This window comes from Lampetra planeri, chromosome 4, assembly GCF_965212315.1.
Source record: "Lampetra planeri chromosome 4, kcLamPlan1.2.h2, whole genome shotgun sequence".
Taxonomy (NCBI): domain Eukaryota; kingdom Metazoa; phylum Chordata; class Hyperoartia; order Petromyzontiformes; family Petromyzontidae; genus Lampetra; species Lampetra planeri.
Window position 1 is genome coordinate 1,895,619 of NC_136110.1, and position 16,262 is coordinate 1,911,880.

General features: G+C 45.4%; 1 protein-coding gene across 1 annotated transcript; it reads right to left on the minus strand.

Moving 5' to 3' along the window:
* Nucleotides 1–1,370: 1,370 nt before the first annotated feature.
* Nucleotides 1,371–15,962, minus strand: LOC144717558 (putative aminopeptidase W07G4.4). Its single transcript, XM_078592966.1, has 17 exons — nucleotides 15,881–15,962; nucleotides 13,966–14,007; nucleotides 13,429–13,519; nucleotides 11,425–11,490; nucleotides 11,226–11,308; nucleotides 10,802–10,910; nucleotides 10,352–10,476; nucleotides 9,430–9,529; nucleotides 9,068–9,143; nucleotides 7,920–8,005; nucleotides 7,646–7,750; nucleotides 6,832–6,907; nucleotides 5,694–5,812; nucleotides 4,706–4,789; nucleotides 4,067–4,124; nucleotides 3,676–3,857; nucleotides 1,371–1,973 (listed from the first exon to the last, which is right to left on the minus strand). The coding sequence occupies exons 1-17, from the start codon at nucleotides 15,892–15,894 to the stop codon at nucleotides 1,839–1,841; spliced, it is 1,551 nt and encodes a 516-aa protein (XP_078449092.1). The 5' UTR covers nucleotides 15,895–15,962; the 3' UTR covers nucleotides 1,371–1,838.
* Nucleotides 15,963–16,262: the final 300 nt, after the last annotated feature.

Here is a 16,262-nt window from a genome sequence, read left to right on the forward strand (position 1 = left end):
CCATCATCCGATAACAATTTAATAATTGTCAGCCCTTCATATCAATCCACTGATGGATTACAGCCCTCCCCGCACCATCAGTCATGGGCAGTATACGACCATACTCCATGGCACTGGTCAGTAGGAGTTGATGAAAGGGGGGGGGGCCCAGGACAGGTTACAACTCATCCACTGATGCAGCTTTCGCCGGGAATCGAACTCGGGTCGCTGTAGTTACAGCGGCACAATCCACTAACCACAACTGCGCCCCCAACAATGTGCTAATAGGCTTCATAAATAGGCTCGCTGGGATGAAGGAAGCCAGACTTCCAGGACACATTTAACGCGCAACCGGTATTTTTTGTGCGAACAAAATTGCGGGGGCACTGGGAGCCAGCGTGAATACCCCATTCCAGCCTTCTTCGTCTTTCGTATGGCTTGTGTAGATGCAGGTGTAGATGCAGAGCAACAACTGCGACACACATCCAGTGGTCGGTAGCTTTCAAAGAGACTCGCTCACGACTTGCCTGGCCACGCAGCAAGGTCATTTGTCCACCAGGCGGCAGCATTGCTCCATTACAAACAAGAATTTTCAGGTTTTGGCAAGCCACTGCTGGATGAAAACCTCCCCCATATCTTATCAGTCATGGGGTTTGGGGGGGGGGGGAGATCGGTTCAGCAGCCACCGGTATCCACAAAGAGGTCAGAATCAAGTACTTGGGTGCGTGGTCCAGTTGTGGCGTGAACATCATGTGATGTGACCGGAACCCGTTCGGCAAACACGACTTCGTTCACTCACTTTGCGGGTACCCAACGTAGGACTCTCGTTCAGACACTCACCACTGCCCAGAGTGGTGGCTGGGAATTCAACTTAAATTGCCAAGTTCGTAGATAAGTGCACTAACCGCTGAGCCACCACTCCCCTTTATACATTGTAAATGTTAAAATCGTATTTAAAATGATAAATTATGCAACAGATCCATAACATATTAACAAAAATCCATAAAGACTCCGGGATATGTTTGTTTGCACTTCCAATAATCCACAACAGCTTGATTGGAGTCTCAAGTACTATTTTGTGTGCAGTGCGTATTCGGATATTTAGCCAATTACCTTTACAGAATATTTGGTACGATTTCTCGTTTGAATGTAAAATTTACAATTTATACATTTTAGGGCCATCTGTATGTCTACAATGAAAGATGTCTTCAAACTAAAAAGCTATCAATCAAACAGATGCACAATTGGTACCCTCATTTAACGAACCAGGCACCCAAAAATGATTTTGGTAAATATTATAGGGACTTAACAAATTTTAGCCCATGGTATTTTTTTTTTTACAAAAACTTCAAAAAAACCTTCTAAATAAAAAAAAGACAAGGAGCCGTGACTGAATTCCATTTTTAAACCTGCTTTAGTCAACGATTTGTACTCAAAATGTCACATCGGTTACAAAACACCCTCAAGGATGACATGATAGAGGTTAAACAAGGTAGGATTGCATTAAATCAAGTGCTCAGCAGAAGGCACGCACACATGTCAAGGAATCAAAACATATGGCTGCATCCCAACACGGTAACAGGTAAAAAAAGTCCCACAAATTGCAAACATGCCACCGAGAATTCAATACACCCAAAATTCCACAAACCGATTAAATGACAACCTCGTTGGTTATATGAAAAGAGGTTTTACCGCTAGCCACCGAGCGGTGAACACCTGACACAGAGAAGGGGTGGTTTTGCTTGGTGGTCGTGTGGAGGGGCAGGGGTGGGAGGGCGATGACTGGAGTGGAGAGATTGTGGTTGTGAGGATGAGGTGTGCAGCAGCAGCGGTGGCTTTTGGGTTGAAACTGCCGCTTTTCACAGTCGTTTAAACAGGAAGTGCGCCGCCATGGCCACTATAGGTGCACCCGTAGGAGTGCCAGGAAAGGGTCCAGATGAACCCGCGATGTCCACGTGGGAGTAGCGCAGCGGCTTCTCAGAGTCCAGCCCATGCTGATGGAACACACACACAGATCGCCATGTAGCCTACCTGCATTAGACTGCATGGGCAAGTGCTATTAGGCAAGCACCTATGAAGGTCAGCCTCATACATGAAGACGTGAGCCCAGTACCATTTCCAGGTAGCCCCCCACCCCCTGAGTCCTGCTCGTTATACAGCCACACTAATGTACAATTAAATGCCAAGTTGACCAAGGGAAGGCCCCACGGTAGGTTCAGTTAACCCCTTGGCCCCCCAATGTGCAGCATCGCTAGGAAATCGATCCAGGTGGCCAGCATCCCAAAGCAGTTGTGTGAACAGCTCTTAACACCACTGCCCCACCACACAAACCCCCTATTTTGTCTGTTATGTCGGGCGATGTGTCACTGGTGATCACTTACAATGGCATCCAACGGAAAACCGGTGAGGCCAGCACCCAACGCTAACTGCCTGCGTCTCTATTTTATTGATGTACTGCATCAGGTACTCAATTTAGGCTACCTGAACTTTAAGGAGGCATGGGTCAGGCACCACTGCCCTTTACCATTCATCCCTTGAATGTAGCACATTGGCAAAGTGGTTAGAAAAAAAACAATTGGCAGACAGCAAAACAAATGCCCTTTCAAAAATGAGAGAATAACATGGCATTTAGGCAACACAGGAAGCAGAAAAACTACCATAACAGACCCAAGGCGACATAAAATGCTGTGCTTTAAAATTCCATCATGAGAAGAGCGTCTGCATCACACCGCCCGTGTCAAAGGCTTTTCACAAAAATCCCACGCTTTTGAGATTACGAGCACGTACGCCGAGCAGCTGGGACAAAAGGGGGAAATCGTTCCGTCCATTTCCACTGGAAAGCAGTGAAAATGACGAAGCATCGGTGAAGTATTTTCTACATGGTGGTCATCGTGCCCTTTCTCACAAAGCTCAGAATGTTTTAATTTCTTTAAAATGAGTCACCATGCAATCGGTTTATTTTAGTGCAGCACTGCAGAACTGAAAGTGAGCATACGCAAGCAGTGGCCCACTGGACTGCGATGAAGGAGATTAGAATTGATGTTATCACAAAGGTCTCATACCATGTAAGGGTTTGAACATGTTGAGACGATAGAATAATGCAACACATACTTTGTGCAGTTCTTCTTTCACACTCGATAATATCAGAGGTAACGTGTTGGAATGCTGTGAGTGACAGTAGAATGTCTGTCATGTTTTAAAAGGACATCTACCCCAACTCACAACATGATAGTAGGTTTTTACCCTTTTAACTGGTACAAAACTGTTTTGTACCAGTTAAAAGGGTAAAAACCTACTATCATATTTTGCCACTGGTAAAAGAGATCTCATAGTGTAAAAACTCACAACATGACATAGATCATGATTAAAATATCGATGACAGACCATGTAGGTTCATCCTCATATCATTCAATTCATATTTAATGTCTAACAAAGTGAAGCTGAAAACCTATTATTTTTGCAACTCTCTGCCAAGTGTACGAAGAAAAAAAAAACAGGTGGGAAGTCAGTCGAGCGATGTCACCACACAAGCACCGTGGCTTTTAGCGCAGCTGTGTGCAGCATGGGTTGTGAAAATAAATATGAGAAGCCAGGTGTCTGGCTCTGGGATCTGTTCAGCTGCGCCAGGCTGCCAAGGAAACACAGCTTGTGCCAAACCAGCCATGGAACGGAGGAGATGCCGCGAGCAATACTCACGGCATCCATCCCGGACGTGAGCACGAGGAAGGCGGCGGGCGACTGGTGTCCACGCGGGGTGGCGCTCGACGGAAGGTTGTTGCACTGCAAGACGTCCTCGTACTCGGACTTCCCAGCGTGGAAGACGTAGTCTTCGCGCCGGATGGTGGACAATTCGAACGGATCGCCTACACGCTCGCCCACTGGTCACACACGGCGGGGGTCACGGAGGGTCGCCGTTATTTTACTTGCCGGACAATTTATTTTTTATTTCGGACTGCGTCATCATAATTTTCTCATTGTGTTTGTAGTGTCTATTATTAGTGTATACGTGGCAATATCGCTGTTTCAAGGGTTAAATCAGGTGTTCTCATCATTAATGGTTTCAAGTAGAGGGGGACTTGAGACCTACCTTTGAACCACTCCTGACTATTCCCAGCCTCCCGTGCCGGTCCATTGTCCATGATCAGCTGTCATAAACAGGTTAAGGTTTAGGGGTCAGCATCACAGCCCTACATTAAGAAAAATATTAGACATGCACCAAAACACACGAAAACCTACGAGCAGGACACATGATTGGAATAAATAAAAGTGCAAGGCAAGAGGACACATCAGATCTCGGAAGCAAAGCAGGGTCGAGTGTGGATAGTGCCAGGATGTGCGAATGTGGTATATGGGAATTGATACAAGCTGCGGCTCTACATTTTGGGCAGCAGAGGGCAGTGCAGCAGCAGCAGCTCTACACTCTCCACAAATGTACACCCGCTGTCCTGCTTTCACCAACGGCACTCACCGGCGGGGTAAAGTATGACCAATTAACTCATCAACCGACAGCGTGGGGAGGCATTTCATCCAGCAGTGGATCGACAAAGGGCTGTGTGTATATACACACACACGCGCATATTAAAGCAATCTGTTGCACAGAATGCGGGGATTTTTAAAATTCATTCTTATAAACCCGCACAAGCGGGCTCGGTAGCGAGGAGGGGGTGGAGGTAGCAGGCAGTTGAGCCAGTGGTGCGGTTGGTGGGGGCAGGCGACCAGCACTCACGGTGTATTCGGGCCCCACGGCACGGATGGCGTGCCCCGTCAGGGTGGCGATGGTGTACAGCTCGGGGTTCACTGCGCTGACCGCCTGGAGAGAAAGCAGAATGTTTATACTGGAGGAATCCGACGGAGCTGTAAAGCTCTTTTTCACAGATGTCCAGTAAAAGTGCGTGCCAACGATGGCCATCACGCACAGCTTCAAAGACGCGCATAACATGCCAATTAACAAATGTACAAATAATGTGTCGATATACAATTCGTGCTACAGACTCCCTGCTCTATTTAAGCCCAGGTTAAAAGATTGATTTTTTCCCCTCTGCCTATGACCGACTGCCACTCTATAAAATAAAACATGTTCATGTTTTCTGTACAGCATCTTCAGATGCCAAATAAATATATCTAATTTTCGTCCTGTTTAAATGTTATACTTGAACTATGAAGGCAGGTTTAAAAAACCCTTCAAATGATGAAGGTACAAACAAAATAAAAATGAATCAATTCTTGAATTGAATGGCAAACCCCAATTTGTGATAATTCACTCAATTGCTGGCAGGTAAACTCTTGACATATCACACTGTCAGTGAATTACTGCCGAAATCCCTTCATGTGGCCTCTGATACACGTAGTGGGAGCCAGGCAGAGCTTTCCCACCCACCTCTACGACAGAAAAATGGTCTGCATATGAATGTCAAACTAAAATGTTTAATTCCCAGAGATGGGATTTAGCCAAGTGAAGTGCACAAACAAATGTATTATGTATTGTTATGATTGGTTAAATGGGCTGAGACTATAACCGCGACACTTGAAAATAAAGTCTAACACAAAAGCCAGCTGACCTGAATCTCTTGGCTACCCTCACCAAAAAAAAAAGTTTCTAAAACGACTCATTACAGCAGATCAAAAATACCAAACAGAAACAACCTTTGCATTAGTGACATTTTAAAGCTGCAATGACTGTATGCTTGGGTCAAGACGTGGAGTCAAATCCACACCTTCTCCTTGAGCAGGCACAGAAGGTCGGCCATCACCATGCGCCCCTCCGCGTCCGTGTTGCCCACGCGCACGCGCTTCCCCGCGCGCGACGTCACGATCTCGTCCGCCACGTAGCAGTCTGCACGCAACCAAACAGTCGCCTCGATGATAAACCCAGTGGTGCACACCTTGTAATCCGGATCCTTGGGGGCCGAACGTTGGCAACCGGTACATTTGTGAAATTCCCAAACCCGCCCGGGTTGTATGCATGTACGTTGAACTTCTTTTGCGCCATATGTAGCCGACCGTGCTAATTGGAGGTGCAGGGAGGGGGGACAAACTAAACAAATTGAGGTGGGCCTCCAGATGGCAGCAGAATAAGTGGATAGATGACCACGTCCGACCATGTCTGTGAAGACTTTTGAGAGTTATCCTGTCATGCGAGTAGGTTCTCTCCAGGTACTTCAGTTCCTCCCCCCCCTGCATCCAAAACACTTCCTAAATATCAATTGGCCAAATATATAAATTGTATTCTATTCTTGCCAACGGCAATATATCAATGCAGGACTCATGGAAAATTATCTTGAGACTCAAGAATATTTCCTAGATAAATAAAATAGCGCATCCAGAAATTATCACTGCTAAACATGTGGTCATCGTCATGAGTCCTGAGCCAATGACGACAAATTCCATGTTACTATGGCAGAAACGAATCTCACCAGGAAAGAAGATCGGTTGCCCTTACACTCAATTAATTCAAAATTATAATGTACAGCTAAATGTATCAACCTGAAAAGATCGACAGCCTTGATCTATAAAATCAGATGCCCACCATCGGTCATGGTTAGCATCTGATTTTGCAAGGCCACAACAGTAGGCCCATTCATCTACCACCTGATCCAGAGCTTAACCGCTACGAATAAAACCTTGCGAAGAGCTTTGAAGAGATTTTTTAAAGGAAAGCTATCGGCACACACACTCAAGACGCATGCTTCAGGATGTCAGATTTGAGTGCAAATTCTGCCACTTTAATTAACCTCTAGACAACTCGCATGCATTAAACGACACGCGTAATATAGCACGATCCTGTTTGATGAAATTACTCCCAATTAGACAAACAATTGAAGAGGAGCATTGGCAGCGGGGCAGCATACGCACCTGAACCAACGCTGTTCCTCACCATTGCCAGGACGCCCTCCACACGAATGTTCTTGGGTTTCAGCTTGGCCAGAATCTGCACGGGAGGGAGATAGGCAAGGGGGGGGGGCAGGGCATGGCTTCAGCAATTGACAGTGGCCAAAAAGACGACAGACTTCCGTTCATTTTGTCTTTGTTAATGATGGCGACAAGGGAAAAATATGAATATATATTGTGAACTTCTTTCGCACCATACCATAGCCAACCATGTAAAATCGGAGGTGTGGCAGAAGGACAACAAAAAAGTATATCGGGGTCACATGCTGAACCGATTAAATATTACTCCTGTAAAACAATTTTGCAGCCGTTTGTTAATCCACTGCTGGATGAAGCGTCCTAATATGTAAATAACACCAATATAATTGTGAGGGAAGTTGGGGGGCCACCGTACCTTTGTGGTATTGTGGCCCTTACCAAAGACCCCTGGGGGGTCCCTGCCAATCCCCCCCAGCCCCCCCTCCCAAAATTGCCCCCAAGGTTAAGGCTACAAACACGCACAGATCACACGTGTCCACGCCACTAGTCGACGCAATGTTAATAAGGCATTTGGTTCCTGTTGCGTATTAAATGTGTCTTGTTGCCGCAACATGGTGCTGACGTTCCCCGCGCACGTTAAAAATGTCTTGTATGAGTGTTCATGGGATGCGACTGTCTGCGCCCTCCACCCCCCCCCCCCCACCTATCGAAAGGCTTTCTTCACACATCCCCTTGGGGAGTGCGACGCACGGGGCGAGAACCGCCGAGTTAAGGGTGCACGTGGGGAGGTGCGGGTCACCTCAAAGAATCCAGCAACGGCGGCCGCACCACACTTGTCGCGGTGCATGCCGGCCATGTGGCCGCCGGCCTTGATGTCAGCCCCACCGGTGTCGTAGGTGATGCCCTGCGCGAGTGGGGAAAAAAAAGAGACCATCGCACAAATGCCACCTTGCTGTGCTTCGCAAGTGCCTCCTCTCAGTCCCCACCCGCGACTGTGATGGGCGTTCAATTGCACACGTCGAGTTGAAATCACGTTTTGCGGACTGTTTGTTCACACGAGGGCTTAAGCAGACCTTGCCGACCAGGAAGACGGTCTTGTCCACATCTCCCTCGCCCGTGTACTCCAGCTCGATCACACGCCCGCGGTGGCGCTCAACAGCTGGCGGATACCAAGACGACACACGCAGCGGACACAGGCACAGAAACAAAAAAATATGCATTGAGCCTTCGCTCAAGTATCGGAGGTTACTCATTCTCCTCTGCGTCGCCAATAATCTGGAACTCCCATCCCCCTACCATGGGTGCCATCAACTCCCTATCCAAAACATTCGTCCCCCTCCGCCCACCTCCTCGGCCAATGACTGACTGCAGCTCCCTAGAAAATAAATAGGCCCACTGTCTGTAAAGAATCTTGGAGACATTGTCGCATTTAGAAGATAATACAAATCCAACCTGGACAACGATCTTAGATGTTATCCCGTTTGGGACAAGCATCCCACTAAGGTCGGGATGCTTACACCCCACACCAGACTTAGCCGACCTAGAGCAGCACTAGGAGAGATGTAGATATCACACCCCTTCCCATGGAAGTCACTGGGTTCGTAGCAATGTGCCAACTCCTGCACCATTACTACACCGAATATTAACAACACCCACACATTCCTGACCTCAAATTCACTCTAAATCACATCATTGGCTGCTGGTTTCTCATTAAACATTATTTGTTCAACTTTACTTATCCTGCGGCAAAATTTTACTTTCGCAATGTGATGATTGCATTCCGAGCGCCATTAGTTATTCTACACTACGATTTCATTTAATCTACAATTCTGCCGCGAGCATCCAGGGCTGCATTATTTAGTAAACGGTGATTAAATATATCAATCATTGCTTGTTTAAGCAATTTTCCATAATTTCTGTAAAGGGCAGTAAGAGGTTCTGGGTTCGATTCCCGACTCCGGTTTCCTCACACAGATTAAAAAAAACAAGTGTAACTGGTATTGGCCAAACATCCCAAATGCTGAAAAATCACCTGAAAATTATTACTTTGGGATTACGCAGAGCAACATCAACCCACACTGCAAGCTGCCTTGAGACTAACCGTTCCTGGGTAAACAAGTGTAATAATAATTCACAACAAACACCCAACTCAAAGTGAATTCACATATTCTCAAGTATGGTTTGGAGACTGTCGATTTATTTTAGTTTTTTTGTTACTAACCATTTGCACAACGGTTGACTGCAGCCAAGCATGGAAATTCTTTCTTGAAGACATCAGGGTCAGAGATGACTTTCATCTGAAATTCAAAAATCAAGAAAACATTTAAATGGCAAAACGAAACTTTCTACATCACATTTTAAGTAAAAAAAAAATAGATACATTTCCGAAAGACAAAAAACAGGAACTGTTGACTTCCTGCAAGGCAGAAACTATTTTCTCACTTCCATTAAGTTTAGTTTTTTTCAAACACGACAGTGCATCGCTGGCATGATCTTTAAAAACATGTCAGTCAATGGTGGCGGAGCAAGTAGTCACGCAACGCGTAGGGCTGCGGGGCATGGGGGCTCGGGCCAAGGGCTCACCAAGACGGCCGTGCCCTTGAAGATGGCTTCCAAGTACTCGGCCACCTTTGGCGCTGCCATGCGCTCGGGGTCCGAGCCGCCGATATCGCGGTACACCACCCTGCACGACACACAAACACCAGTACCAATTGGCAGCGCGGCAAACCGCAGCAGCAGGACGACCAGACACGTGTTGGCAAGCAACGATACCTCCAAGGCATTTTCACTCACCCAGGAATTCAAGCACAGGTGCTATGAAGAGCCATTGCCCCAAACATCAATTATATATTACTTACATTTTGGGCAAATGGCTGTTTCGGGTAATTTCCTATACTCTTATATAAGCGCACAACTTTATCCATCTGTGATGAACGCTGCACTTTCCGTCGTTTTCATACAGGGGGCGCTGTAAACCTACGCACTCCCTGCAGGAACGACGGCGGCACAGGGACAGACGTTCGATTGTGTTGGAATCGATCTGCATACGGCGGTCTTCTCGCACAGCCAGCTCTATGTCGCCTTATCTCGATCCCGCAATACCAAACAGGTGAAAGTCTGCATCGAACCGAACCCCCAGCAAGGCCATCAACTTAACGATGAGAGAATTCACATGGAATGTCCTTTTCAATTAAGTCTTCCAGAAGAATCTTTTATCTAATTCAAAACATAATATAATTCAAAGAGGTATCATTTTTAAACTTCAAAACGGAGCATCGGGTGCTTGCGCGAATGCGTCATTCGTGTGCAATTTTTTTTGTGACTTTCCTGGCCGAAGGCAGTAAATGGTTGAGGGGCGCCACATCAATGGCTGTGCCCTCGAACAACCCCTAGTTATTTATACTTTATTTATACAGCAAGTGTTATTGATGGATGTGTTACATTTTTTGACATTGGTAATGGATTGCAAGGCTTGGTCCACAATGGCCACGCTTAACATGCACACCTGCCACTCTCCAGCGCCGTGACCACCTTGACAAGATGTTGTCCCTCCGCGTCGCTTGGCACCCACAGACCCAGCAGCTCTGCCTTGCTCTTCTTCTCTGGCAAGGCTTCTCGGACCTCGATAGGCTGTCACGATCCACAGCCATGCACACATAGGGGGTCCCGTGTTTAGGCGTGCACACTACAAGTGGTTGTTATAGCAAGCATATTGTGGCACAAAAAATAAGGTGGTGTGGATCAGACCACACCAGGCCAATTTAACAATGAGTGTAAAATACAACAGGGATACATTTGAGGCAGCAAAGTAACAAGAGAAGGGCTACGTGCCGGTCGGGTCAAATGGCCCTCTTCCCCGACGATATTAAATGACGGGCGGGAAGGGCAGCGTGTGTCTATTAGGTCGTTGCGATGAAGCAGGAGGGTGGGCGGGGTATTGAGCGTTGCAACGCACCACGTAGAGTGCATGCAGTGCCCCGAGGGCACCCACGAGCAGGGCATCATTAAATCTAGAGTCGGGCACCAGCACCAGCAGGGGCTTCTTGCTGCCGGCTTTGAGGGCCCTGTTGAGAGACGATAGGCGTGAGAAGCAAAAGCAAAAAAAAGCAGTCGGTGAAACCACAGCACAATGCAATGTATAATTAAAGAATTATAATTATAGACAGCAGTTTGATCCGCATGTTGAATGCTGGGATCAAAATTACACCACAAAACACTAAACGCACATTACAGAAGCATTTTAAACAATCATACAATGTGCGTCAAAGCTATATAGGACATGTGGAGGTATATTAACTTGTGAAAATCTGTATACTAAAACGGGTGTACGTAGTTTTATGTCGAAACTATTTTTCCCGTAATTTCACACCACGCATTACCTCACAATGCCGGAATAGGCAGCATCGGAAAAACGACGGACGTCGTCGTAGTCCCGATTGAGGGGTCCCGTGGGTGAGAAGATCTGGCAGAAAAGGAGGAAAATGCACAGTGTAAATGTCTCATGGTCAGTGCGAGCGCTCGGTTCAACCGCAACAAAAATGTGACCGTGGGAGCAAGTGAACCCAGTGACATCATTACCAGCCTCTTTTCCGTGGAGCACTGGCAGGGCACCACAGACACCTCCTTGTAGAAGGCTGCATCCGCCTGTGGCAATGCAAGATGAATCATGTATGACAAATGTCACATTATCAGGATATCACTATCAACCATGCATTATTGCACAGATTATTAGATTGCCCAAAACTGTCAATTTTATGTTTCCCTTTAAGGCATTTCTATGGACAAACCTGTGGAGTTTTCCCACTATAAAATGAGCATAGTCGCAGAGCTCATTTGTAAGTACGGGGAGAGGTTAGAAAGCAAACAAAACACCGAGTCTGGAACCACAAAAGGTACGTTGAGGAAAAGAAGCGTTTCAGCAGGAGGCGTGGATGCTCAACAGAAGTGTTACACCAGGGGTTCCCAAAGTTTTCAACTTGGGACTCTGCCCCCCCCCCCCACCATTTGCACATCCAAAAAAACGCATGCATCGCAATATCGTGCCATTGACGTTCTGGCCTTGACCAGGTAGGAGTTGTGAGGATGGATTGTCGGAGAACACTTAAATAAAGATCGATAAACTTAAACGTTATTTTAATGACATAACTCAACATATGCCTTCACTTTTAATCTTTTGGACAAAGTTGCAACTCCCTCTGCAATGACCACAGGACACGACCCAGACTGAAAAATTCTTAACTACATTAAACGTTCCATACTCGAAGAGGAAAATGTGCACACCACGTGGTGGCTGATAAAGAAGCAAAAATATTAATAAATTGCCAACGCTATAACCAAGCTCCAATGTCAGTCGATTTATATGGTTTATGTACATAGGTCTGCGATAGGATTAACTTTTACACAGCTTTTTATTGAAATTTGTTTTTCCTGTTTGCAGTAAGCTCTGGCACGTTGTGGAAATAAAATTTGCTGTTGCTCGTTACTTTGCACATTTCCACCCTGCAGTGTCCGATAACTGCCGGCAATGCCGATGGGGTTGGGCTGTGGTCATCCTTGTAAAAATGAACTACTTAGCTCAATGGGCCTTGCCAACTGAAATAAAGTCCGAGTCTAAATTAGGGTGCCACCCACTACACTTTAAAGTATTAGCTCATACGGCATTCATCACAAATACATTCCATTTTATAACCATTGTATGCATTTTCCTGTTTACCAAGGTCTCTCTTGATAAATAGACTTTTGGTCTCGATGGACTCTCAACTTGTTTTAAATAAAGGATTTTATCATTATTATGTGTAAACTAACAACTGGTGCTGAAGTACTTTATCAGCTATGACAGTTTCCTTAAACTACACCTTACACAACTCGTGACTGCTGCAGGCCAGAGAGTCTCAGAAGCCAGTAAACTGGTTGTTTTGTTGTGCATTTGGAATTTGTACAGCGGGCAGAAGAAGTTTGTTTTAAAATTCTTCAAACACAAATGAGCTTCCACAAAAAGCCAGCGTTTTGCTAGAAAAAGTCGTTTTGACAAACCAGCTGAAGGGGTCCCACAGATTTACAGCTTCAGTCACCCGATAACACCTTTGGCAATAAAAAAAAGAGGGTCCACAAAGTAAAGGAAACCTAAATAGTCAACTCGTGATTTAGGACAATTTAACAAGCGTGTCCTCGGACTTTGTGCCAGAACTCTGAAAGTGCTTACGTTCATTTGTGCAAGATGTGAGAAAATTCTGGCTAACTTGATAATTTTTTGCGATTGTACAAGGAGGCAGAGTTCACAAAAAAATTCAGACTACAAAATATTTATCCTGCCTTCTTGCCAAAATTCTAAACTCAAAAGGACCTTTGGACAGACGTGTTTTTTTCTGCGTAGACACCACAATTCTTACGAAGGAAATCTATTCGCTTTGCGTTTCACTTCACCATTGTTTATGCGATGTTCTGTCATTATACCAAACACACAAATCTCGTGGAAAAATTGGTAATTTTCCTTAAATCGGTAATTTTCCTTAAATCATTTCAATTAATTCGTAGCTTTAGACATCGTGTGTCTCCGGTGCACACTCGCACACGACTCCACACCTTGACATAGGCAGCCAGCTTTTCCTGTATGCACTGCAGATCACCGGACAGATTTGTGACATTATCCGTCACCACCACCACCCCGTCAAATCTGCACATGGATAGGAATGTGAGATGAACAGACATGAGGCCATCTCATTACACACAAGACACTTCAGCTATTAATGCAGCCACCTAAAATGCACACCCACAGCCAATGATCCTCGTATAGCCATGCGGACTTTTAGGGGAAGTTCCGTCAGCGAGCACCCATTAAGGCAAAGTCTTCAATGTTGGTGGTTGTACAGCCTTTATCTTGCTGGTGCTGATGTTAGCACCACAGAGGTAATTTATCCAAAATCCATGAGATGATCAGATATACGCCCGTACCACACCTATAATATCCACGGCTGGGACTCAAACTCAGGTGACATTCAAGTTTTTTAAAATGGACGCCAGCAATTGCAACAAGTGTCACCAAGGTAATTTTTTTTTACGAGTCGACCATAAAAAATAATCCTTTCCCGACGAGGCATGCATAAATATTCGTACTCTTACCGGTCATCTTTGATGGTAGTCACATGGACGATGTTAAGTGCCCTGCCAGAAAGAAAAAAACTTCAAAACCACAGCAGTAAGGCCCCCTCCACTACCACCTTGCAGGCATTTGGAAAACCTTTGCGACAAGCTTGAGCTGTATAAATTATACTGCTAGCCAGACAACATGCAAAGCTGTATCTCACTGCAAGGGAATTTTTTGCGAGTTGCAAAGTCAACATTGGACACGTTTGTGAACTTAAGTTTAACTCTGTATTTAAATGTTGTTGCATCAGAACACGTTTGCTGTTGCTGCTTATGATGATGTTAGATAATTATATCCCGAGTGGAAATAAGAGGCGTTATGTTGGGTTTTATTTCCCCTTTTTATATAATCGTATCAATTACACATTGGCAATAACTCATCTAACCTATTTCCTTCAGGCGACACATTTTAAACCAAAATAATACTTCCAATTCACACACCTCCCTCCACCCACCTCCCACACAAAGGCAGAAACAAGTCCAGTACTGTTTTAAAGAGCCATAGAGAAGTGGGAAACACGTTCTCTTCGAAAAAGTCTGCTGCTTCCTCTGGAAAGTCATAATTTCACAACTAAATATCCGGGGAATATGGTCATCAGTTGCCGACGTTACACAAGCGATTCTGCATTTGCAACGACACATTTCCCTACTCTACTACGGATCTTATAAAGTACTTGTATGCAATAAATATGAGCATAGGGCCTTTCCCCTAGCCTATACAGTACAGCATTGCTGTGTCCAATGACAAAATGCATCAGTATAAAATGTGGGCGCAAAGTCCCTATACCCCTTTACCATTCGGATTCGAGTGAAGCTCGTAAGATAGGGGTACATGGACTTTGCGCCCACCCTTCACTTATGATTAAGGATCATGTTAAATCTGCATTCATGTGCGAGCTTAGCTGCAATAGACATTTTAACCTTATGGAGAGACCCCGGAGGTCCCATTAGCCCCCGGCTCTCGCTGTAATCTGCGATGAGACGTCATTGTATGTCTGTTGAAGGCGAGCGATATGGCGATCGATTCATCTCGACGAGCTCTACACGATGCACTAATCAAAGTTTAAAAGTTTTGTTTCTTCTGCACATTCGACATTACGACAGTGATCCGTTGCAGGTGGGTCGTAGTCGTCAAAAATAGATTTATTAATTACGCTAAGTTTGGTTTTCTCTTTCATTAATTACGATTTTGACTTTTGTTTTATTCGGGACGAGCTTCATTCATTATGCAACTTAGTGTCTTGTTCGTTGGAGCAATCTTAGTTGAGCCAGTTTTCAGAAATCCACTTGTTACATCACTATTCCTTCCGCTTCTTATTAAAATTTCATATTTCGCGCGGTCTACGCAAGTCTGATCGTGGCTTGTAATGTGCTCAGAAGCAAGTTGGAAAATAAATAATTGGATTACATTAATTTAGACACACACAAGTGACGTTCACTGCAAATTACACCGAGTATGTTATATATATAGCATTACATTAAGTGTAACAAACTAATGTGGAGGGTGAAGACACACATGAAGGCGATGCAGTCTATTCTATTATACAGTATTCTCCACATTTCACACGATGTATAAAGTATATGGAAAGTTGGAGTCAGTCTCTCTTATAACCCCGTAGCTGTGTGTAACCATATGTATGCAACTCAATTGAGTGCGTGACCAGACCGAAAAGAATCAGCTTTCCGCGGATAATAATCGAATATATGAAGGCCAATTAACCTCTTAAGATTTGTAACACCTATAAATAAATTAAACAGCGCTTACCGACAACCACGACGCATACGCACGAACAGGTTACTTTGTTTAAAATATATACATAGCCAAGACGAATGAAACGCGTACTGTTTGCAGCCGAACCAGTTTAATGTTTGCCTAAGTGAAACCACTCACCACAAAGCCTCCATTGCAGCAACACGCGAGCGAGTGTGCAAGTCGAGTTCACTGCACGGCTCCTCCTTTTATAGTTCAGATGGGCCACGCCCATCTAATTCTATACATCTGATAAGCGCAACCCCCCCCCCCCTGTTTAACAATCCCTACAACCGATAAGGCGTTCCGCTATTTTTTATAACGCCCACTTGCACATGCGCCGTGGCGAGTTGCGAATCCCTACTGCGCATACGCGATGAGCCTTTTGCACTTCGTACAGCGGACACGCAATAGGCCCGGGGGGTGGGGGGCGGGGGGAGGGCGAGTGGAGGGGCGTGACTTAACCCCGCTCAGCCAATAAGAAAGCGCTCGAGACCAATGTGCTCACGTGACAGACTTGTGA

Excerpts from the sequence above, each read along its gene's own strand:
- LOC144717558 (XM_078592966.1), bottom strand. Across the intron at positions 11,309-11,424 it reads GCTCCACGGAAAAGAGGCTG|ATCTTCTCACCCACGGGACC; the intron begins GTAATGATGTCA and ends CTTTTCTGCCAG. Across the intron at positions 9,144-9,429 it reads TCAAGGGCACGGCCGTCTTG|ATGAAAGTCATCTCTGACCC; the intron begins GTGAGCCCTTGG and ends TTTGAATTTCAG.